General features: G+C 53.0%; 1 protein-coding gene across 9 annotated transcripts in view; it reads left to right on the forward strand.

Annotated features, from left to right (window-relative positions):
* The first annotated feature begins 7129 nt into the window (after positions 1-7129).
* The window catches only part of LOC137759787 (uncharacterized), a 28240-nt gene continuing 9005 nt past the window's right edge, over positions 7130-26364 (forward strand). For 3 of the 9 annotated variants that reach the window (XR_011073202.1, XM_068536396.1, XM_068536395.1), the window contains exons 1-2: positions 7130-7256; positions 7643-7774. Coding sequence is in view for 4 of the 9 variants with exons in the window: in XM_068536396.1 (XP_068392497.1) it covers positions 7192-7256; positions 7643-7774 (197 nt within the window). In the remaining 5 variants the exon portion in view is untranslated. Of the gene's footprint in view, positions 7257-7642; positions 7813-9893; positions 12206-12584; positions 21500-26364 lie in introns of those variants that run through there. The other 6 variants (XR_011073203.1, XR_011073205.1, XR_011073204.1 and 3 more) reach the window with 5 other exon arrangements.

Here is a 26364-nt window from a genome sequence, read left to right on the forward strand (position 1 = left end):
GTTGTTCTTTGCCTGTGCAGGGTACGAGGAGGGGACCTGGGGGCTTGATTATTCTGTAGAAAGTGTCCAGACAGTTCTGTTTTCAGCCTCTGCCCTTGCCTATCTTCCTCAGAACGGAACGCCTCCACCCCGGGACTGCGGGTCCTTCATCGGCCCCGCATGCTAATGATCCACCCTCTCCCCACCCTCTGACTTCCAGAATCGTGTTGATGCTGTGGCTTCCCCTCCTCTCCCTGTCTTTGCCGAGAGACCCTTTTGTTATTCCTTTACGTAACATTTCTGGTATTTCAGGCGGGAGCAGATATAAATGTTTATGCTCATTCCCCATATTTACCTGAAGGTTCTCCTCTTTTGCTGGGCTGGTTGCACCGGCCTTTGGTGGCTACTGCATTGTCCACACCTCAGGCTGCCCTCCTGGAGACTGTGCGCAGGGATGTAGGGATGCAGGGATACTAGTTGTGGCAGGAACGAGGCGACGTTTAAGCATGAGCCCTGTTCTGAGCTACAGCTGTTGAGCATTTGCGCTAACGCATATTAGCTGTGTGTCCTTGGACAAGTCACAACCTCTCTGTGTTTCACCTGTGAAATGGGGGTTATAACAACACTTACCTGAAAGGTCAGCTAGATAGTGCCTGTAAAACACTTTGCTGCTTCCAGCACAGAGTAAGGGTTCAATAAATTGGAGCAATCGTTATTATTATTAATATAATTAACATACTATCGTATTTCTCAGAGATAAGAACATCTCTGTATTATCATCATTACATCTGAGATTAGACCAGATAAAAACAAGACCCAATTATAATAATTTCTACCATGGGTCTTCTACCAAGACCCATGGTAGAAATTAGAGAAAAGTCCAAATGATTTCCACCAAGTTATGTATTAAATCGTTTATTTATAATTATATTATTATTTATCATTTTATTATGTTATTTTATTCTTTGCTATTTATTTCTGTATCTAGTTATTTATGAAGCACCTACTACGTAGCTGGTGCTATATACCGTAAGCCCCATGGGAACCAGGCCACAGAAGTGTGAAAGTGCAGACTCTGTCTTTAGGGAGCTTACATTTCAGCCAGAGAGAATAGTTAAAGAACAGCTAAATACTGAGTCATTAATTACTGGCTGAAGTGAAACAGGGATGAGCAAGGAGATGGTATGGGGGTTAGATGAGGGGAAACGTGGCTTGGGGGAAGATGTGGAATTGGTCTGGGCTTGGAGGATGAGGCAGGGCCAGATGCACCAAAGGAAGGACAGGGTCAGAAGCAATAGGAACCCCTTTCCCCACCCAGAGAGGGAGGGGAAGCTTTGTGTTTGCAGATCACAGTGAGAAGGGGGGGGGCCAGGGGCCGCAGAGGTGGGGTGTAAGGTTGGACGTTGAGGTGTAATCAGATTGTGAGCGGCTTAGAAAGAGGGGCGGAGGGGCTGGCAGTTAACGTGGCAGACACTGGCTCTCTGGGCAGGAGGATGGCGGGGCGGATGGTGCAGCAGGTCCCTGGGGCTTTACTCCGGTCCCAATCTCACCCTCAGCAGAAGGAGAACTCAGAGGGAAAGTTTCCAAACTCGCCTGAGAAGCTGAGTGATGGGATGAATGAAAAATTGATGTGGGTCATAAATATTGTAGGAGAGAATGCACCAGATTCCCTTAAGGGTAAAGTTCAGGGAGAAACCTACTGCTGCGGAGGAAAGGGGTTCCGTGGGGGAGAGAGGGGGAGGGAGGGGGATGCCCATCGGGGGTCCCACGGTGCCACTCCCAGTATCCGGGGCCCCCGGGTCCTTGGAGAAGCTGCTGCTGCTCAGCGATGCTCCTGATGGAACAGAACGGCCAGTGTCCATTTGGTGAAGGGCATGGGGGCAGAGATGCTCCGTCTCCCTCAGCCTCAAGGCTGCTGCCCTGGATTCCTTTCAGCTTCCTCAAGGGGCGATGCAGATGTGACCCCAGAGAAGCTGAGGTCTCTGCTGAGCTCGCTGATGCTGGCTGACACTGGATAGCCCTCCTTTTCCACCAGCCCCACAAGCTCTTCCTCACAAGGCTCTCCATGGGGTCTGGGCGGAGTCCACAAGTCTCTGTGACCCTAGGTGGTCCCCTAGAGGTCAGAGTTCCGGGGCTCTGAGTCATTTTTCTGGTTGCCTCTTTGCTCCACATGCACCTCGGAGCACTGGTGCAAAGATCTTGGTGATGAGTCTTTGCATCCAAATACCTGCTGGTGAACTTTCTTCCGAGAAGGAGCGCAGACAGTGAAAGGAGGGAGGTGGAGCCTTAATGCTGGCTCAGGGGGTCAGCCCCCCTGCCCGCATCCCCAGTGGCTTCTCATCACCTGTCTCTGGCGGTTTATTTCAGGAACGCTTGAGATGGGCGTGTAGTGTGAGGGGAATAGTTACAAGCAACCAAGGCAGGGGTGGGGAGCGAGAACAGTCTTACTGGGTGGTGGGCTGATAAACGTTCACCAGCTCTTGGGGGTAGGGGTAGGGGAGGCACCTTGACTGGCAACGTCTGCTGATTTCTGTGTGTTAACACTCTCACTGTGAGCCAGGTCATGTCACCAACAGGATGCCAGGCGGCTAACACAGTTCCCCACGATGTAGCAATAGACTCAGCCAAGCTGGTAGGCACATGCCTGGCCCCACTGTCTTTGGAAGCTTAGAAACCTGAGTTGCCATCGTGCTTTCTACCATCAGCCACAGCGAGACTGGGTATCTTGCCTCCCTGTCCCTCAGGTGGCCAAGAGTTTGCCTTTCTCTGGACCCACGGTAGGTTATCATGGTAGAAATTAGAAACTGGAAACCCAGGGGAGCTTTGGAGAGTCCCTCTGGGCTCACTGACTGCTGATGGCATCGGAATCAGATGCAGGAAGGAGGGAGGGGCTGGTAGGAACCCCTGCAGTTGCCCCAGAGACTGAGGGATGGGCTGGCTGGCAACTGGTCCAGCTCTCCCTGCCTACCAGGGGTGTAGTTGGCAGTGCCTCCCACTGGCTGAAAGGTTTCTGATACCGCTGCCAGCCCTCTGAGTCTGTGTTGATGACAGCTACCACCTACCCAGCTCCATTACGGGTCAAGCACTGTGCTGGCTGCAATGTAGACCTCATCTCGGTCAGTCTCACAGCCACCCTAGGAGGTAAGCGTGATCTTGACCCCCACTTTACACACAGAAACCGAGGCTTGGATTAAATAACGTGCCCAAGGTGATACAGTTGGTAAGTAGCAGAGCTGGTTCTGTTTGACAAGAGCTGGGGGGAGTCAGCGCTGGGGGGGAGGGGTGGGGGAGGGGGAGCGGGAAGCCGGACTGGGGCCAGCTGCCCTGTCCCTCCCGGCCCCATCCTGTGGCAGCCAGGTGGGCGGCGGCATCTGTTGGCAGCTCTGGGTCAGGGGCGTCCACTGGCTCCCCCGGCAGGTCTTGGTGGGAGGGCGAGTCAGGCACTCTGTTCCCAGGAGGGGATGGCGGATCTTGGGCTTAGTGATGGGCCTGCAGTACTGGCAAAGCGGGGATCACTCTGCCTGCTGGGAAATGTCCGAAGGAACCCAGCTGAGCTGCAGTTACGGAGGTAGATTTCCTGCTCTTTTCCACATCTCATGATTAATCCAGAAGCCTGAGCAGTGCGTGTGATGAGGCTCAGCAAAGTGGCTGTGGGCATCTCCAGCCTCCTTTGGAAGCCCCGCTTTTCCTGTGGAGTAGGTGCCCTGGAATCTGGGCCAGCCGTACACATCTCAGCAACTCGATTACAAGAGACAGAAGAGGCCGGGTGTGTGGCACCAATAAAGCCGCACACACCCTGTACTTCTCTCTGCCTGATGCTGGTTTGTGCATTTCCCCACCACACCTCCCGAGAGCAGTTTGTTTCCCGGAAGCAGCAGAAGAGAGGTCGGGAGAAGGAGATGCCTTATTGTTGTGAATGTGATGGACGTGGTGGCACCACAGGGGACTGGACACCAAGGCAAAGACTCCAGTGTCTGATGAACGTACTGGTTGAACTTACCGCTTACTGGTCTTTGGCAGGTAATCAGCTTCTAAGAGTCTCTGTTTCTTCATCTGTAAAATTGGATCACGGTACCTGCACTCATTGATTTAACAAATAATATAAACATATAAATCCATACTCTGGCGTATTCTAGGTGCTGGAAATCAAGCAGTAAACAGAACAGTCTCTCCTCTTCGGATGTTAATAGTCTAACATGGGAAGATGGAAAACGGCAATGACATCTGTGTCAGGTGGTTATGATACTTAGAAGAAAAATAAAGCCGGGCTGAGGGGTAGGGGGAGACAGTGTATGCATGTGGGGATGACTTTTCTTTTCTTTTCTTTTTTTTTTTTAAATTTTATAGCTACTTTTATTTTTTTTTATTTATTTATTTTTGGCTGTGCTGGGTCTTCGGTTCGTGCGAGGGCTTTCTCTAGTTGCGGCAAGTGGGGGCCACTCTTCATCGCGGTGCGGGGACCGCTCTTCATCGCGGTGCGCGGGCCTTTCACTATCGCGGCCCCTCCCGTTGCGGGGCACAGGCTCCAGTCGCGCAGGCTCAGTAGTTGTGGCTCACGGGCCCAGCCGCTCCGTGGCATGTGGGATCTTCCCAGACCAGGGCTCGAACCCGTGTCCCCTGCATTAGCAGGCAGATTCTCAACCACTGCGCCACCAGGGAAGCCCAGGGATGACTTTTCTTAAAGGACAGTCAAGGAAGGCATCTTTGATAAGATGATACTTAAACAGAACCTGGAAGAAAATGAGGTGCCATATAGATGTCCAGGTACGGCAAAGAGCTAGTTCAAAGGTGCTGGAGTGGGAGAGTGCTTGGCAAGTTCAAGGAGCATGAAGAAGCTCTGTGTGGCTGGAGGGGTGGGAAAGTGGGGGTCAAGGAGAAGAGGGCAGAGAGGGTGTTTGTGTGTGTGTGTGTGCACGCAGGGGCTGGTTGGATCATACAGCCTGGCAGGGTTACTCTAAGTGAGATGGGAAACAACTGGTGGCCTTGAGCAGAGAAATGACCTGATGTATATTTTAGAAAGACCACTCTGGTTGTTCAGTGGAAAGTAGCTTTTAAGACTGTAAGCTCGGTGCTCTGTGACCACCTAGAAGGGTGGGATGGGGGGGAGGAGGGAGGTCCAAGAGGGAGGGGATATATGTATACCTATAGCTGATTCACTTCATTGTACAGCAGAAACTAACACACCATTGTAAAGCAATTATACTCCAATAAAAACAACAACAACACTGTAAGTGGAGAAGCCAAAAGACCAGGTCGGAGGTGACTGCATCTCCAGGTGAGAGAGGAAGAGAGCTTGGATTTCAGCAGTGGTCGTGGTGATAAGTGACCGTCAGAATCTGGAAATATTCTGTAGGTAGAACCTGTAGGATGAGCTAGTATGAGGGGTGGGTTGGGTGAATAGTGAGACACAAAGAGACACCTCGAGGTTTTGTCCTGAGATTGGGATTGACACATACAGACTACTGTGTATAAAATAGGTAACTAATAAGGACCTACCGTATAGCACAGGGAACTCTACTCAATACTCTATAATGGGCTGTACGGGAAAAGAGTCTAAGAAAGAGCAGATATACGTATCTGTATAACTGATTCACTTTGCTGTAAGCCTGAAACTAACACAACATTGTAAATCAACTCTACTCCAATAAAAATTTAAGAAAAAAGAAACAACACTTTTGCAATAAAAAAAAAGATTTTGTCCTGAACGATGGGTAACCTGGAGTTGTCACATATTGAAACGGAGAAGTGGGTGAAAGGAGAACCCTTTGGTTGTGGGGTGCAGGAACCAAGAATTTGGCTTCAGGCGCATTAAGCAGCAGTAGTCTCTTGGATACCCAAGTGGAGGTGATGGGTAGACAGAGGCGTGTGAGCATCCGGGGCCCCGGGAGAGGCCGGGGCTGGGATACGCTCATCAGTGTGTAGTTCATTAACAATCTTGGGGCTGCATGAGATCATCAAGGGAGTGAGTGAGGACGGAGAAGAGGAGTGGGTGGGACATTCCAAGGTTTAAAAGTCAGAAAAATGAGACAGAACCAGCATGAGAGTCAAGAGAGCCTGCTTAAGATGGGACATAGTACAGAGTGGGTGCTCAGTAAAGCACAGCCACTGCCATCACCATGACCATCGGTATTTTCATGGTTAGAGTACGGAGAAGTGAAGTTTGAAACCAAAATAGCAAGAGTTCAGGAGGACGCACTTCATCTACTTTTTCCTCTTTTCCTTCCCTTTCCTCTGGTTGTGCATCAACCGTGGTCTCAGACTTCCAGCTACTTACTAGAAATAACACAAAACCATACAAAACTTCTGGGCACCTTACAAGCCCACAACTCAGTTCAAGATAGTCAAGAAGAGCTGAGGTCTTTGGGTTGTTGGTAGGGTGAGTAATCACTGAACAGAGTCAGGGAACTGGATGTGACTTTCTCCTCTTACCAACTCACTATATGACCTCAGGCAAGTCCGTCCCTGCCTCAGTCCTGGAGGAGGATAGAGACTTCCATTCAGGGGAGAATACTGATTAGCTCACCAAGTTTCCTACTTGGATGGCATCTCTGCCATTTGCTTTTCTCCTCTCCAAAGCATATAGATCCTATCCTCAATTATTAAAGCAAGATAACAGTGCTTTTGATTTCCCTCTGAGAGTCTAACCTCGAATTGTGGGCTGTTTAGTACTTACAAAGTCTGGGAGAGGAGTGCCCTCTAGGAGTGACCATCCAAGGTCCCCCGCCCCATCCACCCCTGTAGGCATTCTGAGGCAGATGCCTCTCACTGGTCTACCAGAAGGCCAGTTACTTGAACCGTATTAGTTTATTTATAATTATCTTCACTGAATTGCATTTTAGGAATCATGCCCTTGGCTTTCATTAAACATCCTTGAAACAGTCATGCAAAGTTCACTGCTGCATTTGCACGAGAACTACTGTTGCAGACACGACCTATACGCTTCTGGAAAAGACTTCCTGAGTGTTTTTGTGAAGCACAAGTCTGCAGGATATTAATAAAAATTTCATTATGGGAAAAGTTGAGTGAGTTTGGAAAAAAACCCAGGTGTCTTTCTTAAAGGTTACCTAAGAGGCTTTACTAACCAAAAGTACAGTGGATCCTTAGAAAGAGGATAAACTGCAAGATTTCCCATTTTGTCGACCCTTAGAATCCTGTTTTGGTGGTGCAGCTCTTGGGATCAGTGCTCTGAGCACCCAGCAGAAGAGGCTCTGAATGCTTCGGGCTCAGTTAGTCAAGCACCGTGAGCTGCAACAGGGAACATACAGACAGGAGGCCAGGTAAGCAAGTGACAGGGGAGCCTGCAGGGGGATGAGCAGCGAATGGGCAGCTGGCTCTTCCGTGCACAGCGATCCTGGGTGCCTGGGGTCCCAAGAGGCTTTGCAACGTCCTGGCTGCATCAGATATTAACTTTGCATCAGATATTAACTTTTTAACTAATTCATGGAGTTAGGGGTCCTAGTCTCAAATATATCCCTCAGTGACCCTCCTGTACAACAACACACAGAGTTAAAATATTTTAAAAAATAATTCATTGTTAGGAAAAGGACACAGAGACATGTGCTGTGTTTACAGTTTCATGGGCGAGGTGGGGAGGAATGCCACTCGCTCCGACAGCTCACTACCTAGGAAGACCACTGAGAGTCTCTCCCCTTCTCCCCCGCAGCTGGAGTCTCTCTCTTTCACTTCCTGACGCGTACACCCCGTCAACCCTCAAATTTCAGCCTCCGAAGCTCCGAGAAAGCCCCTTGGGGAATACTCTGCTCCTCCCTTTCACTGGGCAGAGCGACCAGCACAGGTGTGTGTGCAGACTGCCTGCCCTCCTATCCATGCAAGGTGCATTATTTAGAGGCTAATGATTTCATTTTAAAGTGGGAAGTGAAATATGTTTCGCTAAAGCTTCCAAAGTGAGGGAGGAAGGAGGGAGGAAGAGGGTAGGTCAATGGGTAAATATGATTGCCTGATGGTCTGGGTCCAGCCATCTTCCTAAGGCTGTATCTTTAACTGGGAGGTACAGCAAGATGATCGATATCACAAGCAACCTTAGGAGAACCACACCGGCCAGCCCGGATCAGCAGAGTCTTGTGTGGTGAGATTTAAGGGGGTGCTTAGTTGGCCCTCCAGCTGTAAGTGTTTGCCAGATGACTTGTAACTTCACCACTGGAGCCAAATTCCTTTGACTCTTAGGGCTCTTTCTGCATTCAAGAGCCCTTGGAAATGAGAAATCCCTGAAATGGGTTGTCCCCTGCTGTCAGCTAACCCTGACGCTCAGGAGTAGAGTTGGGAGTAACGGGACGCCGTGTACCCGGGGTCCTTCCTGGGCGTGTGTAACTCTGAGGCTAAGACAGTGAGACTGGCAGTTAAGAAGCACCTCCAGGACCATGTCACCTACTGGCAGGCGGAGTAAGGACCCTGCAAGGTGGACAGACATATCTCTTCTCTTATCATTTGAGGGTTTGAGAGAAGAGGCACCGGGAGTTTAGCCTGAGCCCTTCCCACAGGTCTAGAGGTGGGAAGAGAGAGGGATGGGCTTTGACCCTGGGCGGCTCCTCCCTCCAGGCCAAGACCCTGGAGGAGGTTTAGTTTGTATCTTCAGAGGGGATGGGGTGCCCAGGCAGGTGACTGAAGACTTTATCTCCGAAGGACCCAGCATTAGAGAGCTGAACAGCCCCAGACCCCGCAGGCCGGGAGAGCTTCTGGGCATCCTTCCGTGGGGTCCCATCACCTCCCTGCTGGAGGCAGACTGGGTACCAGGACCCTGCGGTGAAGGCGACTGGGGAGCAGCTTCCTCCAGCCTCTCCAAGCACAGACGTCAGCGGCGAGGCTCAGACTTGGTGGCTGTGCTCTGTCTCTGCACAGGCTTGTGTACGCGCAGCGGGGGACCCACGCAGGGGACCGGGGTGGGGAAGCACACAGGAGGCAAGTGCAGAGTGGCGGCAAGTGGCGGTGGTGATGCTGGGGCAGTGCGAGCGGACAGTGGCTCTCCTGGAGGCTCCACCCCTCGGCGGGCTGGCGTGGGACCTGGGAACGGACAGTCCACGTGGAGGGGCAGCTACTCAGGGCTGCCCTGCCGGGGGGGCGGGCGGTGCTGTCAGGCGGGGGCTGCCTTCAGGGTGGAGTTGTAGCAGAGAAGTGGGGTCACCCCTCTTGGAAGCTTTGAGAATGCGTATGAGGAGGGAGCTGCGAACGGAATCCGGAAAAGGTAAGGAGTGCCAGCTTGGTGGAGTTGGGTGCTGGCAGAGCTCGCCTTGGAGCCGTGGGAGCGTTCCCAGGAACATCCAGGGGATCGCCACCGGGGCCCCAGTGGTCCCACAGGCCTCCTGAGGCTGGCTGTGCTGTGCTGAAGCCCGTATCAAGGGCCCTGGGGACGGCAGCAGAGGCCAGCATGGTTGAGGGTCCCCCGCACCCACCTCATCTCTGCAGGGACCACAGAACTGCACGCACCGTGGGTGTTCTTCACCTGCTCACAAAAGAGCCGGGTCATTGCACGCAGCAGGAAAGGCTTGAGGGGGGGTGACGGGAGGAAGGGCAGGAGCAGAGATTTTCCATCTTGATGGTTTTGTTCAAGGCCAGCCCAGAAGCAGCTGACGTTGGCTTCCTTTATCCAAAGGGCACGGCGAGTGACCCTCTACAACCCAGGGATCCTGAAATATTTAGAAGCTCTAATGTTTGGGTGGGAAGAGAACCTCTTTTGGATGAGAAGCTCAATTATTCAGGAAGGGAGAGCTCCCGTTGTCTGGGGCGTAGCGGGGGCACCTTCCTGCTGCGTTGGCGGGGTGGCGGGCGCGGGGCACCCTGCCTGGGACACTTGCCCTGCCCTGTGGGTGAGGCCTCTCCCACAGTGCTGGGCTCTGGGGGACTTTTCTCGTGGCCGAACTCTTCGGGAAAGTGACACAACGGCCTATTTCTTCCAACAGCACCTCTGATTCAGCCTAGGGTATGGTTCGAGGTTGCATCCCTTGTAAACCCCCGCTTCAGCTGCTGTCAAGGGCTGGCACCGGAGTTCTTGAATTTAGGCTGATGTGGGTCCTGCTAGAGCCTGCTGTCATCTGCACATGTCAACAAATGTGTATGCAGGTGTGGACCAGCTGGATCTCTCTCCTTCTCTGGGAAGCGTGGTTTTCAGCAGCGTCAGGCTGGGAAGACAGACATTTCATTAACCCTGAAGTCCTGTGCAGGCAGTTGTCACACAGTGTTCCACCAGCGGCCCACGGCCGGCACAGAACACTGCAAAGCTCCATCTAGCACAAGTGACCACGGGGAACGGGTTGAGAATCCTGCTGCATTGTACACGTCTCCTAAGGGAAGAACATCAAGAAAGATGAGCTCGCCGCGGAATTGGCGAACTGTGTGGAAGGGGCGGGATCTGTAGAGCTCAGCAGCGGCGAGCTCCTGTCATGGCTTGGCCAGTTCGGGTCTCCCCCTGTCACTTATGAGGGTGCGGCGATGTTTTCCCAGATGTGGTCCCCGTGTACAAAACAAAGGATCGCTTTGCACAAAGCCAGAAGGGATACATTGAAGGAATTATCAGAAGAGAATAATACATAGGAAATGTTTGTGCTCGCATGCAAGGAAACTTTGGGGGGGTATCTGTGGCTGCCAAAGTGACATCTGGCAGGATTAACTGGATCACCAGAGCCAAACAATGAGGACTGGGAAGGCAGCAATAACTGTGAGGCCTGGGCCCATGTGGGGGCAAGATTTTGAGAATGCCCACTTAGGTGACAAAATGGGATTCCCACGAACCGCAGCTCTGGTTAGTTTCTGGTCTGGAGCCAGATCCTCTCTCTGATGCAGACGTGGGAGGACGGAGCGGCAAGAGCTGCCCAGCTGCTCATCTGGGAACTCATCCTCCAAGGGACTCTGTCCCTCGTTCTCCTCCCGTACCTGGAGGCGGCACTCAGCGGGCAGCACCTCTCACAGCACCCCCACGTACACCTGCTCAGACCACCTGCTCAGAGCTCCTCTTTTGCCCAGCCCAGCATGCCTGTTCCACCTGTCTGAAGACCCGCCGCACGTTTCCTCGAAGCACACCCCAGAGCTCTTCGTCACTCCAGCCACGCCTCAGCAACTCCTCTATCAGTACCGGCTATATGGACACGTCCTCCAGCCCCTGTGGGAACCTGTGTGGCCGCCAGCCAGCCAGCTATTGGGCCTCAGACCTGTTCCCTGGTCCTGAGTCAGAACCAGAGCCCTATGTGTCCAGGGTCCACTGAACCCCAGCCCTGGTCAGATATGGAAAATGGAGACTTGGAGAGAGTAAATGATTCACTCCTGCTCTTCATCCTTCAAAGGAAGGCCCCAAAAGCGCCTCGACTATTCGTCAAAACTCATTGAATTGTACTGTTAAGATCTATGCCTTTCACTGAATGCAATTTTTGCCTCCATTTATAAAGAGAAGAAAAGCTTTTTAAGAACTGGGTTGACCCCCCTGCATGCACAGACCCAGCTGCAGGCAGAGAAGATGGTCAGCCCAGCCCAGACCTTGCTAAGAGTCTGCTCAGAGGCCGTGGGGTCTGCTGGCACTGGATGGGCGCAGATGCTGGGCAGATGAGCTCTGTGTGGTGTTGTAGACAAATATGATGACCTAGAGTAGGGCCAAACAGACAGGAGAGCCCAGGAAGCAGACCCTGGGAGAGGGGAGATACCAGTTGGGCCAGCACACCTGAGGCTATGGTCAAGGCCATGAGGACCACAGTGTGGTGGGCACGGTGGCTGTGAAAGCCGCACTGCTGCCCAGCCAGCCTGAGACAAGCCATGGGGAAGCACTCACCGGCCAGCCCCGTCACAATCTCCGCCAATCCCGATGAACTTGCATCCAGTGACTGCCCTGATGTGGTCGAAGTGATCTGAAGAATGGGAAGTCAGCAGTGTGGGGCTTCCAGGGCAGGGGTGGGGGTGATGACTGGCCTCTGTTGATTCCCCTTTTTGCAGCCTGTAGGCCAAACAGTCCAGTTCCTTCGTGGCCTGGCACCGAGAGTACCAGCTCGAGGGCCCTGAGGTTTGGTCTGAAGTGATCCCAGCTGGCTCTAGACTGGACTTCAGATTTGGAGTGGACCCCAGAGCCCCCTGTTTGGGCCATTTCCCACCCACGATTCACCCTGCCTCCCAGTCTCCTTGAGAACCTGTGGGGGCTCCTTTCCCCGGGTGTGGAGGATGAGAGAGGAACAGGAGTACAACTGATGAAGACCCCAGAGACCTAAGGAGCTGTCCAGTCCCTTGGCCAGAGGTAGGGGCAGTGCGCTTTAGGAGCCCCTGCAGAGGCACAGATGGGCAGCACCCGGGCTCTGTGTCTGACAGCCTCCCTGATACCCATCAGTACCGCAGTTTTGATTCCGTGGCTCCAGTTCCACATGGCACCAAGGTGCTGTGTACCGTCCATTATTGGGTTTTTGGGAGCTGTACCTATTGCCAACAGGTGGGTCAAACCACTGGGGCTCTTCTGAAGTCCTCCCCAAGTTTGGACCCAGCTTCAGCTCCAAATCAGAGTTTTCAGAGAGCCCAGGGTGAGGCTCACCTGCCACAGTAGGCACGTTGGCTAACGGGTTGCACTGCAGCACCCGCACGGACAAGGGCACCGTCACGATGCCACCGTTCTTCTTCTGCAGGGGCGGACCGGTGGACAGTCAGCTTGGCCCCCAGCACAGCCACCTGCCTGTTCACTCTCTCGGCCCCTGTGAGGAAGGTGTTGAGGTCAGAGTCGTCTCCTCTCTGGGTTTGTGTGAATGGAGGAGCCGCAGCCCTGGTCTGGGTGGTGTCTTGGCCCTGGGTTTCCGGGTTTGGTGGAGTATCTTACCACCTAGACCCCCACCTAGGGCTCAAGAGTTCAGGGGCTGTGGACCGTGGGTTTTGGGGGCAGAAGATATTTAACCTGGGGTTTGAGGAAATTGAGGGAGAAGAGGCTCAGGTTCAAGGGCTCCCGGTTTGAACCTCTTGCTTTAGGTTTGAGGGCCAGGGCAGTCTCTCACCAGAAGCTGCAGGATATCATCAGGATCATTCCGAGTGTTCTTGCACACACCCCGGGCGGCTGAGTGGGAGAAGATGACAGGTGCCGGTGACACTTCTAGGGCTCGCCGTGCCACAGCATCGAGACATGGGACAAGTCCACCATCATGCCCAGGCGGTTCATTTCTGCCACCACCTTCTGCAGGGACAGGATGGGGAGAGGGCATCAAGGCTGCATTTACCTTGTGTGCATTTATCTGTAGGGAACAGGCGGGTCTGTACATTCATGTGGGGCAGGGTATGGAACCCGGGTCCTTACCTCGCCCAAGCCGGTCAGCCGACTGACATTGCTGTAGAAGGGGTGGATACCCTTTGCTGAGCTCTGTGCCCTGCAGGATGGCCAGGAGGCAGTCTGACTGGTGGCCATGACTTGGCTACAAGAGCCTAGAAAGAGGTTCTGTCGAACCGTCTACACCTGCAACTCCCTGGTGCAAGAGGAGGGACCCAAACTGGGCTGTGCCTGGCAGTAGGAGGGCCCTTCTGGGGATTCAGTCTTGTTCTGCGAACCTCCATTCCCCTCCCCACCCCAGGTTCAGGGCCGGATCCCAGGGGTAAACTTGCTTTGGGCCCCAGCGTGATCTTGGGCAGATCCCTGCCTCACTGGGCCCTTACCATCTGCACTGCGCTCACCAGGGCGTGTTGCAGGTGTGGGCGAGTGTCACGTAGCGCACACCCAGCGCATAGAAGGTACGCAGGATGGAGAGGCTACTGTCCAGTGAGTGGCCGCCCTCCACACCAATGAGGCAAGCCAACTTCCGGGTATTGTTGAGAGCTGGGGGCAGGTAGGTCAGATGATCATTTTCAGAGGCAGGGGTAGCTTACTGAAGTCCCTAACACCTACCACCACCAGTCTGTTTACCTTTTTTTTTTTTTTTTTTGGTCGTGCCGCGCAGCATGAGGGCTCTTAGTTCCCCCACCGGGGATCAAACCCGAGCCCCCTGCAGTGGAAGCGTAGAGTCTTAACCTCTGGACTACCAGGCAAGTCCCCCGTCTACCTTTAAGTGAGGTCACAAGCTCCAGCTCAGAATAGGAGGCACACATGAGGCGGATGAGGTCAATTTGCTCCAGGGTGAGGCGCACAGCATCCCGTTCGTGGGTCTGGCATGGGACGTAGGCTGACCGGAACTGAGGGAAGGCCAGGGCTTGGTTTGGGCTTTGGAACTCCTTGGGCTTCTCATAGCCTCCTCAGCTGGCACAGCACTCACTGTGCCCAGAAGTCACATGGAATGCGTTGCTTTTTCTGTGGTACTTGGATGCCCGTCAGGTTGGCTCGCTGTGACCCCTGTAGCCCCCAGCATCCATGGCATGGCACTTTCTAGGCCACTATGGTAACTTAGTTCCAGTGCGACTCACCTGTGGTCTCTGAGGCCCCCAAACTGCCCCACATTCCCCAGCAGCCGCGGTGGCACCTTGTGTGTCCCTTTGGTACCTGGGCACCCACGAGACCGTCTTTCAGCCTGTCCAAGCTGGTCTGGCCATGGCTGAAATTGCACAGATTAACATCCTGGAGCCCATTGTGGTAAAACTGCCTCAGGACCAGGGGCATGTCGTTGTGGCTGGAGGGAGGTCAAGGCAAATGGGTGGGCTCCTTAGGTCTTGGGATCAGGCAGGACACATTGCCTGGCCTGGGCCAGCCGGGGGGTCCCCCACCTCACACTGTCACACAGACTATACTAGGAGCAGCTGAGGCCTGGGCTGAGGGGTTCCCACCAGGGAGGGGATGACAGAGAAGGGGAAGGGCATCCACAGATGATGGAGAGGACGTCCAGGGGTGGTGTGAGGGAGCCTCCCCACTAGCTGTGCATGCTCCGGACCTCCTCCCCTGCCCAGGGCCAGGCTAGGCCCCCACCGGCCCCCACCAGCCCGCACACACTGCAGCCCCCCCCGTCCACAAGCGGGAAGTCCCGCCTCAGGGCCCGCGTGCGCTCCCGCGGACTCGGGGTGCTGGAGGTGCCCGGCGTGGTCTGGACGCGGGTTCCCGGCCGCAGCAGCAGACACAGCAGCAGCAGCAGCAGCAGCAGACACAGCAGAGGCCGCTGGCTGAGAGCGCGGGGACCTTCGAGGCCCCCGGGCCGCAAGCTGCGCAGGGCCAGGCAGGTGGGCAGAGGCGGGTGTGAGAGGGGCGGGCGATGGGGTTGTGCCCGTCCACACAGGCCACCCAGCGGCGCGGCCTCGCGAGGGGGGCGGGGTGAGGGAGGGGATACAGAGTCACAGGGCCCTGCGAGCCGTGTGCGGAGAGCCGCGATCCGCGAAGCCCGGCAGCCCCGGGGCGGCACTGCCCTCCCGCCCCCTGCTCAGAGGCAGCTCCCGCGGGCTAAGCTGGCCTCTGCTGAGAGCCCACTCGCCTCCCGTCGCGGCTTCCCTCCGCCCCTGCGCCTCTTCCCACTCCCACTGCTCCGAGGGGGCGCCCTAGGCTGCTCTCCCCCGCCTCTAACCTTCCTGGCCAAGCTGGGCCGCTTCTCTCAGAGGGCCACCTTCAGCCCGAGGCCTCCCGGGAGCACACCGCGTCCCCATCTGCCTGCAGCCGGCCCCGCCCACTCCGAGGGCTGCGTGCCAGTGTCTCTGCGGCCACAGGTGCTCTGGGCTCCCGGTCTCCCGGTACGGGGCCATGTGGGCTGGTGTGGGGGAAGAGAGAGTTTCTGGAAATGGGGGGGGGAACCTTGTGAGCTCTGGATTCAGGAAGGGGCCCTCTGCCTCCGACCTTCTCTCTCCACCTACTTGACTCCCCAACCTGCATGACCATTCTCTGGGGACTTCAACCAGCACCCGGGAACTCTCAGGAAACCCCCCCCCGCCCACTTCTGTCAGCCAGCCTCAGGAAAGAGCGCCCTCAGGAGCTGCTACACCTCCCCAGGGCCTGAAGAGAGGGACTTTTGGGATGTGAACTGAACACCTTCTGGGGAGAGTCAACGACCCTTTTCCTCAACAGAGCAGGAACCCAGTCAGTAGGCTATTTGAGTGGAAGGAAATGAAGTCATTTCCATGGCAGCAGAGCCCCCATCGCAGCAACCTTCCTCCCAGGGCTGCTGGCCGACCTTCTGGCCAGGATCCCTCCTACCTCAGCATGGAAGGCCTGGCCTCGTGAAGAAGTGTAGGTTCTGAGGAAAGACCTGGCACCTGGGTTCTGCTGCTACACTTGCCTTATCTCGAGGCCCTTGTGGCTCTACCTTTCCCAGAAACCTCAAGGGCTAAGTGCCTGTGCTTGCTCAGAGGCCGCACGCCATTCTCCATTTCCAGCCTCAGGCCCTCCCCCTAGCGGCCTCCTCTGGGGACCCCCTCCCCCCAGCACACACACACACACAGAGGGGATGTGCCTTCTCACAGAAGCTCAACCACTGAGATGCTTTAGGGACTGTGCCCAAACTCCTTCATCCCCAGCCTCTCAAGTTTTTGCTCTGATCCCTGGCACCCCCTGGAGCTGTTCCACCTTTGGAACCTTTCCCGGGTAGCAGGAGTGCCTAGCGCAGGGGTAGTGACCTAAGTGTGAGCACTGGCGACCCTAGAAGTCTGTTACAGAAAAACATTGAGCAGTAAGGGACCCCCCCTGGGGACAGAAAGGGCTGGGAATAAAGGAGCATGTGAACCTCGGGGCAGGGTGCGTGCTGCTTGACTCTCCATCCTGTTCTTGCTTCAGGGAGCAGGTCTTCCTGGGTCTCTCTATCCTGCCTCCTGAGACCCCAGGCAGGAGGCTCTTTGGGAAGCCACAGATTGCTGCTTTCAGTTTCAAAGAACCCAGCTCCCCCCTGGTTTGTGGTGGTGGCCGCTGACAATGGCTCAGAGCAGGAGCCCATGTGGTAGACTGCTAAGGCTTCTCTGCACCCTGTCTCTGCTCCTGCATTCTTCTCGGCTCGCAGAGTGCAGACTTTTCTGTCTTCAGCTGACAAAGGGGCCCCTGAGGATTGAGCAGAGGAACGTCACGTTTTCTTCCAGGCCAGCTTCAGCCCTGGGATGTTCAGGGCAGACTCTCATTTCAAACCTCAGTTTCTGAGGCTCCTTGCTTTTGGCCATTTAGTGTGGCAGGAGGCTCCTGGCTGAGGAAGGCTCAAACAGAACGACGCAGGTTGTGATCTGTGGCAGTGGGCAGTGGGGGGACGGGGTGGGTCACTGCAGGAAGAGGCATTCGCTGCCTTAGGCAGTTAAACCATTGCCCTCTCTTCAGAGTGCCTCAGCCAGCAAGATGCTGTGGGGTCTACCTCCTGGCACCATGCTCCAATCGCCGGATTTTGGGTCTGGGGCAACCCAGATCTTTGTGCGGCTTTTCCGGAGAGTGCTTTCTCTTGGGAGCACGTCTGGGGACTGGCTTCACTGCCTGCACCTTTGCTGGCGTGGCCAAAGGAACTGCTGCTGCAAAGAAAATCAGAACTGATCAGTCACTTCTGCTGTACAGTCTCCTGCCAGAATTTCCCTCTCTCATGTCTCTCCCAAGTTTCTGGCTGAAGACCTTTAATCGACTTGACATCCAAAACACAGCCTTGGCCCATCACCTCTATGGGTCCCTAGAGAAGGGACACTGGCTGCAAAAGCAATTCCTAGAGCCTACGGCTGCAGCACATGAGGAAGTCTCTTCACCGTTTCCAGGGTAAACAGTAGAACCCGAAAGTCATTGCAACCATGAGCCTCTCCATCTCTCCCTTCCACAACAGAGAAAACATTTCTTGCAGTCTGTCACTTCTGAGGCTTTAAGGGAAATGTCTTTCAAGTTTTGGAAAAAAAAAATCTAATATAAATTGGTTAAGAACCCCGCCCACCTTGGCAACCCCTCTTGGGCCCCATTTATACTGCCTGTTTCGACCACACTGAACTCTAGCCCTCTGATACTTTTATGTAGATTAGAGCAAGGCCAAATACTGAGGCAGAGTGATCAGGAGACTGAGAACCGCGTTCTGGGTACCAAGTCTAGGCTCACATCAACCCAGCCTCCTGGGACACCATCTCCTCAGCCCTCCAGTCTCATTAGCACTTCAACAGCCCTCTTGGTTCTTCCGGTCTTCCCATCAATATGGCACCACCCTCTCCCCTAGAAGTAAAAATCATTATAATCCTCCCTCTCTCCACCATGAAAGGATGAGATAAAGGCTCAGCAGCAGCCCCCGTGAAACACATGGTCACCACTGTGAGGAGGTGTTACTAAGACGATTTGGTCCGACTCGGAGAAGGAAAGAGACAACTCTGCCCTTAGGCTGATCAGGCCCACAGGAAGGAAGCACACTGGGGGCAGCCTTTGAGAGTGTGGCAATGCGAGAGAACCTTCTTTAGGAGGGGACTCCCTGTTGCCGACCTTGAGAAAGTAAGGATGGGACATTCGTTTACTGGGGCTGTTGCAGAGGGGATGTGCCCAGAGGTTGGGCCACCCTGCTTGAGAATGAAAGCACCTTGCAGTCCGAAGCTGCATGAATGCTCCAATCGCCGGATTTTGGGTCTAGGGCAACCCAGGTCTTCGTCTGACTCTTCCGGAGCGCGCTTTCTCTTGGGAGCACGTCTAGGGACTGGCTTCTCTGCTTCCACCTTTGCTGGCCTGGCCAAAGGAACTGCTGCTGCAAGGAAAATCAGAACTGGTCAGTCACTTCTGCTGTATACAGTCTCCTGCCAGAATTTCCCTCTCTCATGTCTCTCCCAGTTTCTGGCTGAAGACCTTTAATCGACTTGACATCCAAAACACAGCCTTGGCCCATCACCTCTATGAGTCCCTAGAGAAGGGACACTGGCTGCAAAAGCAATTCCTAGAGCCTACGGCTGCAGCACATGAGGAAGTCTCTTCACCGTTTCCAGGGAAAACAGTAGAACCCGAAAGTCATTGCAACCATGAGCCTCTCCATCTCTCCCTTCCACAACAGAGAAAACATTTCTTGCAGTCTGTCACTTCTGAGGCTTTAATGGAAATGTCTTTCAAGTTTTGGAAAAAAAAAATCTAATATAAATTGGTTAAGAACCCCGCCCACCTTGGCAACCCCTCTTGGGCCCCATTTATACTGCCTGTTTCGACCACACTGAACTCTAGCCCTCTGATACTTTTATGTAGATTAGAGCAAGGCCAAATACTGAGGCAGAGTGATCAGGAGACTGAGAACCGCGTTCTGGGTACCAAGTCTAGGCTCACATCAACCCAGCCTCCTGGGACACCATCTCCTCAGCCCTCCAGTCTCATTAGCACTTCAACAGCCCTCTTGGTTCTTCCGGTCTTCCCATGAATATGGCACCACCCTCTCCCCTAGAAGTAAAAATCATTATAATCCTCCCTCTCTCCACCATGAAAGGATGAGATAAAGGCTCAGCAGCAGCCCCCGTGAAACACATGGTCACCACTGTGAGGAGGTGTTACTAAGACGATTTGGTCCGACTCAGAGAAGGAAAGAGACAACTCTGCCCTTAGCCTGATCAGGCCCACAGGAAGGAAGCACACTGGGGGCAGCCTTTGAGAGTGTGGCAATGCGAGAGAACCTTCTTTAGGAGGGGACTCCCTGTTGCCGACCTTGAGAAAGTAAGGATGGGACATTCGTTTACTGGGGCTGTTGCAGAGGGGATGTGCCCAGAGGTTGGGCCACCCTGCTTGAGAATCAAAGCACCTTGTAGTCCGAAGCTGCTTGAATGCTCCCATCGCCGGATTTTGGGTCTGGGGCAACCCAGGTCTTCGTCTGACTCTTCCGGAGCGTGCTTTCTCTTGGGAGCATGTCTGGGGACTGGCTTCTCTGCTTCCACCTTTGCTGGCGTGGCCAAAGGAACATCCCCGTAGGCCCGATAGCCACCAACCAGGCAGTATGTCTCCCCATGCCAGCCCAACTGCGTTTCTCCACACCCTCGGTAGAGGACATGGTAGTGACCAGGGGTAGGGGGAGAAACGGGAGCCACTGCTGCTGCAAAGAAAATCAGAACTGATCAGTCACTTCTGCTGTACACAGCCTCCTGCCAGAATTTCCCTCTCTCATGTCTCTCCCAGTTTCTGGCTGAAGACCTTTAATCGACTTGACATCCAAAACACAGCCTTGGCCCATCACCTCTATGGGTCCCTAGAGAAGGGACACTGGCTGCAAAAGCAATTCCTAGAGCCTACGGCTGCAGCACATGAGGAAGTCTCTTCACCGTTTCCAGGGTAAACAGTAGAACCCGAAAGTCATTGCAACCATGAGCCTCTCCATCTCTCCCTTCCACAACAGAGAAAACATTTCTTGCAGTCTGTCACTTCTGAGGCTTTAATGGAAATGTCTTTCAAGTTTTGGAAAAAAATAATCTAATATAAATTGGTTAAGAACCCCGCCCACCTTGGCAACCCCTCTTGGGCCCCATTTATACTGCCTGTTTCGACCACACTGAACTCTAGCCCTCTGATACTCTTATGTAGATTAGAACAAGGCCAAATACTGAGGCAGAGTGATCAGGAGACTGAGAACCGCGTTCTGGGTACCAAGTCTAGGCTCACATCAACCCAGCCTCCTGGGACACCATCTCCTCAGCCCTCCAGTCTCATTAGCACTTCAACAGCCCTCTTGGTTCTTCCGGTCTTCCCATGAATATGGCACCACCCTCTCCCCTAGAAGTAAAAATCATTATAATCCTCCCTCTCTCCACCATGAAAGGATGAGATAAAGGCTCAGCAGCAGCCCCCGTGAAACACATGGTCACCACTGTGAGGAGGTGTTACTAAGACGATTTGGTCCGACTCAGAGAAGGAAAGAGACAACTCTGCCCTTAGCCTGATCAGGCCCACAGGAAGGAAGCACACTGGGGGCAGCCTTTGAGAGTGTGGCAATGCGAGAGAACCTTCTTTAGGAGGGGACTCCCTGTTGCCGACCTTGAGAAAGTAAGGATGGGACATTCGTTTACTGGGGCTGTTGCAGAGGGGATGTGCCCAGAGGTTGGGCCACCCTGCTTGAGAATCAAAGCACCTTGTAGTCCGAAGCTGCTTGAATGCTCCCATCGCCGGATTTTGGGTCTGGGGCAACCCAGGTCTTCGTCTGACTCTTCCGGAGCGTGCTTTCTCTTGGGAGCATGTCTGGGGACTGGCTTCTCTGCTTCCACCTTTGCTGGCGTGGCCAAAGGAACATCCCCGTAGGCCCGATAGCCACCAACCAGGCAGTATGTCTCCCCATGCCAGCCCAACTGCGTTTCTCCACACCCTCGGTAGAGGACATGGTAGTGACCAGGGGTAGGGGGAGAAACGGGAGCCACTGCTGCTGCAAAGAAAATCAGAACTGATCAGTCACTTCTGCTGTACACAGCCTCCTGCCAGAATTTCCCTCTCTCATGTCTCTCCCAGTTTCTGGCTGAAGACCTTTAATCGACTTGACATCCAAAACACAGCCTTGGCCCATCACCTCTATGGGTCCCTAGAGAAGGGACACTGGCTGCAAAAGCAATTCCTAGAGCCTACGGCTGCAGCACATGAGGAAGTCTCTTCACCGTTTCCAGGGTAAACAGTAGAACCCGAAAGTCATTGCAACCATGAGCCTCTCCATCTCTCCCTTCCACAACAGAGAAAACATTTCTTGCAGTCTGTCACTTCTGAGGCTTTAATGGAAATGTCTTTCAAGTTTTGGAAAAAAATAATCTAATATAAATTGGTTAAGAACCCCGCCCACCTTGGCAACCCCTCTTGGGCCCCATTTATACTGCCTGTTTCGACCACACTGAACTCTAGCCCTCTGATACTCTTATGTAGATTAGAACAAGGCCAAATACTGAGGCAGAGTGATCAGGAGACTGAGAACCGCGTTCTGGGTACCAAGTCTAGGCTCACATCAACCCAGCCTCCTGGGACACCATCTCCTCAGCCCTCCAGTCTCATTAGCACTTCAACAGCCCTCTTGGTTCTTCCGGTCTTCCCATCAATATGGCACCACCCTCTCCCCTAGTACTCAGCAGGTCAGGATGGGATGTGTCTGAGGGCACCGATATAGATGTCTACATGACAGCACAGAGGTGCCTGGGTTTGAAGGTGTGTTTCAGGAGTGGCCCTCTTCCTCAAACTGCTCCATTTACCATTTGCCAACAAAAATGCACTTGTCTTTTGCTAAGAGGCCAATCAGGAAAGGGTCTGAATGGAAGCATCCTGTAGCCCAAAGGGGAAAGCTACATTTATAAAGATCAGGACCATCCTGCACACTTGTCCGGGGATGACCTTTCACTTGTCCTCAGCAGTGAGCACTGTGGGTCCCTGAAGGTGTCCCAGGTCACTGGTATTACTTACAGCTGGGGCCGCGCTCAGGTATACGTAGTGGGCAAGCCCCACAGGAACATGAGGCAGCCAGGTGAGGTTGCATGGACACCATGCCTCCTGTAGAGATGCCCGGTCTCGGTGTACCTGCCGCACTGCCCACCCATGGAACAGAGCACAGGTTCGAGTAAAGATAGAGGATCCGGTCACACATTCTCTCTCAGACAACCAAAGAGATTGGTATCTGGTGGAGAACTGTCAGGGAAGTTTCTCTGAGGGCAGCACGTTGGCAGTTACGCTGCCATGGAAACTGTTAGAAGGCCGGTGAGGTCATCACTACCCAGTGAGGTCATGATAAGGAACGTGTGACTTGGGGGTCAGGCTTCAGGAGGAGGGGCAGTTTTGTGGAGGAGAGCAGGGGGGGAGGCAGAGGTACTCTGCCTGGCCCCTCACACCTGGGCCTCCCCACCCATGCCCTACTCTAGCAGACACCCCACGTGGGGCGTGCCGGTGGGCTGGCACAGCCCCAGGGGCCCCAGGAGGGCAAGAGAGACCCACTTTCTGAGACTGGCTTGAGAGGCAAGATTAACGTAAGAGACAGCTAGGTTGTATGGCACTGACCCTAAGAGGCAGAGGTTTGTGTGGACTGGGGAATCAGGGAAGGCTCCTTGGCAGTGGGCCTGAAGGACAAGTGAGATTTGGACCCATGGGGAGGAGAGGGAAGACATTCCAGTTTGGAAGAATAAAAGCAAAGACACACTCTCCTCGACCTTGTCCTGCCCCAAATGTAAATTCATAGAACCCTCACATTTTCACAACTGAGGACTGAAGAAAACCAAGAGGCGAAGGGGCCTACCCAGTGTTACACGGTAGTGGAGAGGTGTTCTGCTCAATGGTTAGGTTCATGTTGGGGCTCCGGATTTACAGCTGATAGGAATGTGAGGACAAGCTCATGCCATTTCAAACATTTCCAAGTGATACTGAGAGAGATGTTAAAGGTGCAAAATGAGGGTGCTGAATGACCTCACAAAGTGGGAATGGTGGGCCCATTTTCATATGAAATTCAAAACAAGTTCATGACCAAAGGACATGATACAAAATGACAACATAATCATTACACTCCCCTCTCCCCTAGAAGTAAAAATCATTATAATCCTCTCTCTCTCCACCATGAAAGGATGAGATAAAGGCTCAGCAGCAGCCCCCGTGAAACACATGGTCACCACTGTGAGGAGGTGTTACTAAGACGATTTGGTCCGACTCAGAGAAGGAAAGAGACAACTCTGCCCTTAGCCTGATCAGGCCCACAGGAAGGAAGCACACTGGGGGCAGCCTTTGAGAGTGTGGCAATGCGAGAGAACCTTCTTTAGGAGGGGACTCCCTGTTGCCGACCTTGAAAAAGCAAGGATGGGACATTCGTTTACTGGGGCTGTTGCAGAGGGGATGTGCCCAGGAGGTAGAGACTGCTTGGACTACTATTTTAGAGGTTGGGCCACCCTGGTTGAGAACCACAGCACCTTGCATTCCTAAACTGCTTGAATGAGCGGGTGCTCGTTAGGACAGACGAAGTCAGGCCTCATTGGAGCAGACTGCCTTTGGGAGTGGTAGAAGGTAAAATGTGAAGGGGAATGCTCTGGAAGAGGTTTGTCATGGCAGGTGGGCCAGCACGAGACCATTCAGATTCTCCAAGGCTCCAGAGATGACTTGGCTGGGAGCATCCCTCTGATGTGGTGCGGGGACTCCTACCTCAACAGGACCTGGCTGGGCATCTGCGGGAGGCAGAATAAATGGTTTATTAACTTAAGAGAGCGAGAGACTCACCTGGGGGGTTCCACAAAACCACTTAAAAAGACTTGTACCTGGATTCTTGAGCCAACCCTCAGAAAACTTATCTAGATCTGGAGTAGGGCTCTGGAAGCTGCACTTTTAATGAGCTTCCTGGGTAGTCCCACCACAGTGGTCCATGGATAGAGTGACCAAATTATTGTGTATTCTCGGTTGCTTTTGGGAGTCAAAGTGGGCAATGTGAAAAACTGCAGCAGGCATACGTATAAACAGGGAATATTCAAGGCAAACAGAGGTGTAGAGTTATGCTATGCATGAATCAGATTCGAGAAAAGCTAGCCTGGTGGTTAAAGAACACAACCCTTGGGACAGACAGACCAGATTCTGTCCTACTTACTTGTGTGATTTTGACCAAGTTCTTGTATCCTTCTGACTGTTTCTTCATATGGAAAAGAGCTATGGCTGTCCATTTAGCACAATATTCTCTTTTGGCAAAGGTTGCTCTGGGTCCATTTGTGTTCTCTGCAACTTAATCCTTTCCGGTGTGCAAGCATTTTTAAGTTGTTTGGTGAAGTATTACATTTGACTTTCAACTGTTCATTACTTTGGGCAAAGCTTATATAATGCTGCAGAGACTAGAACCTATGCAGAGATAGTGAGAGGATGTGATAAGCTTATTCTGCCGGTTTATAAAAAAGTTTAACCTTTTCTCCTCTTCCTCCGCCTGCCACCAAGAGATGAGAAAGAAGGCAGAGCCTGGAAATGCACACCAAGCAATACTTCTGTGTCAGTTTGCCTTTTATTCCTCTGCCAGTACTTCCCAGAGAGATTTCACCAAAAGTGCCTAAGCTTGCCATGGCCATTGTTGTGAAGAAGATTTCTCTCTATTGCTAGTCACATCCCCTTTTCCTTCTCCTGGGCGCTTAACGGATGTTTGGGGGCAGGAAATAAAATTTAAAGTAAAACATCAAAAAAAAAAAAGATGAGCTCAAGTAGGCGTGCGTTCTTGTGGTCCAGATAAGGTTTGTTTCATTCATTCCCTCGATTAGCATTTATCCCCCTTTGTGCCAGGCATGCGGGGAGAGAGAGAAATGTCTTCAAAGAGTCTGTGGTTGTATCGGGGAGGGAGCTGTGGAAATCTGTCATTTAGAAACAGCATGGAAGTGCTAGGGAAAAATTGTTTTGTTCATTTATCACTCACTCATCCGTTCACCCATAGCAACTACAAAGGGTTTCACGCGGAGGAACTGGATGCCCTGAACTTGACATTCTCGTGGGGGAAACAACAATGTAAAGCACCAGCAGTGGTAAGTCACCAGTAGTGATTTCAAGCCAGAAGGAACCACTCACCAATGGAGAGAGGCACAGGGTGAGCAGTGACTTGCAGAAAGGAGGGGTTATTCATTCCAACTGCTGAGTTCAAGTTCATCTGGGTGGTTGTGTGGTTCGTGCTTACTGCATCTGTTTTTGGAACGTGGCTCCACCCTCCAAGAAGGGTGAGGATGATCACCCTTCTTTCCTCCTGCTGTGCCCCGGGGTCACCCAGCGAGTGTCTGCAGGGATGATCTGCTCTGTACTGGCTTTTCAGTCCCACTCCCGGGAGAAGAGAGACGAAGCTGTGTCTCCACCGCAGCTTGGCCTGATTCAGTCACTTGGGTGAAAAGGTGGGAAGAAGGTCAAGTTCATGCGAACTGATACACTGCAGAGTCATTTAGTCCTGAAGTACCAGTTCTGGTTGCTGGTGAGTTGCTAAATCCAGGGACCTGAATGTAATTCCTCCAGAGCCACTGAGACATCACTTCCAGGCCCATGGCAGGCTGTAGGGGTGCTGACTTTTCTCAGTGCTATGGAGCAGCCATCTTCCACGGAGAGAGGACTCTGTGTCAGCAGGAGCAGAACCACACCAGGCACCGAAGAAGGTTCTGCATCCCAGCATCTCCCAACACAGTGATAGATACACGGGCAGAAGATGCGACAGGGCATTCACCATAGAACACAAGCTTATCCCCAATAAATATGGAAAGATGTTCAACTTCACTACCTAACAAAGAAATGCAAGTTATAAATCTATTTCTTTTTTGCTCATCTAATCGGTAGAAAGTTTTAAGAACGCACAAAATTGGCCGCTAAGGATGTAAGGAAAAGGCCGTTTTCATCTGTTGCTGCTGATGGGGATGGAAATTGGTGCGAAGCCTCTGGAGGGTAATTTGGCAATTTGTGTATCAACAGCCTTAAAATGTTCATACACTTGGAGCCAGTAATTTTGCTTTTAGGATCTTATCCTAAGGTGAAAGTCAAATTTATGTGCAAGACTTATGTTCAAGAATATTCATCTCAGCCAGTAGTGTAATAGAAAAAATAGTAGAAGCTACCTAAAAATCCCACAATAGGGGGTGGTTAAATAACGGATGGCCCAACTTAAGAATGGAAAATAAAGACGCAGACGTAGA

Source organism: Eschrichtius robustus, chromosome 2, assembly GCF_028021215.1.
Source record: "Eschrichtius robustus isolate mEscRob2 chromosome 2, mEscRob2.pri, whole genome shotgun sequence".
NCBI lineage: Eukaryota > Metazoa > Chordata > Mammalia > Artiodactyla > Eschrichtiidae > Eschrichtius > Eschrichtius robustus.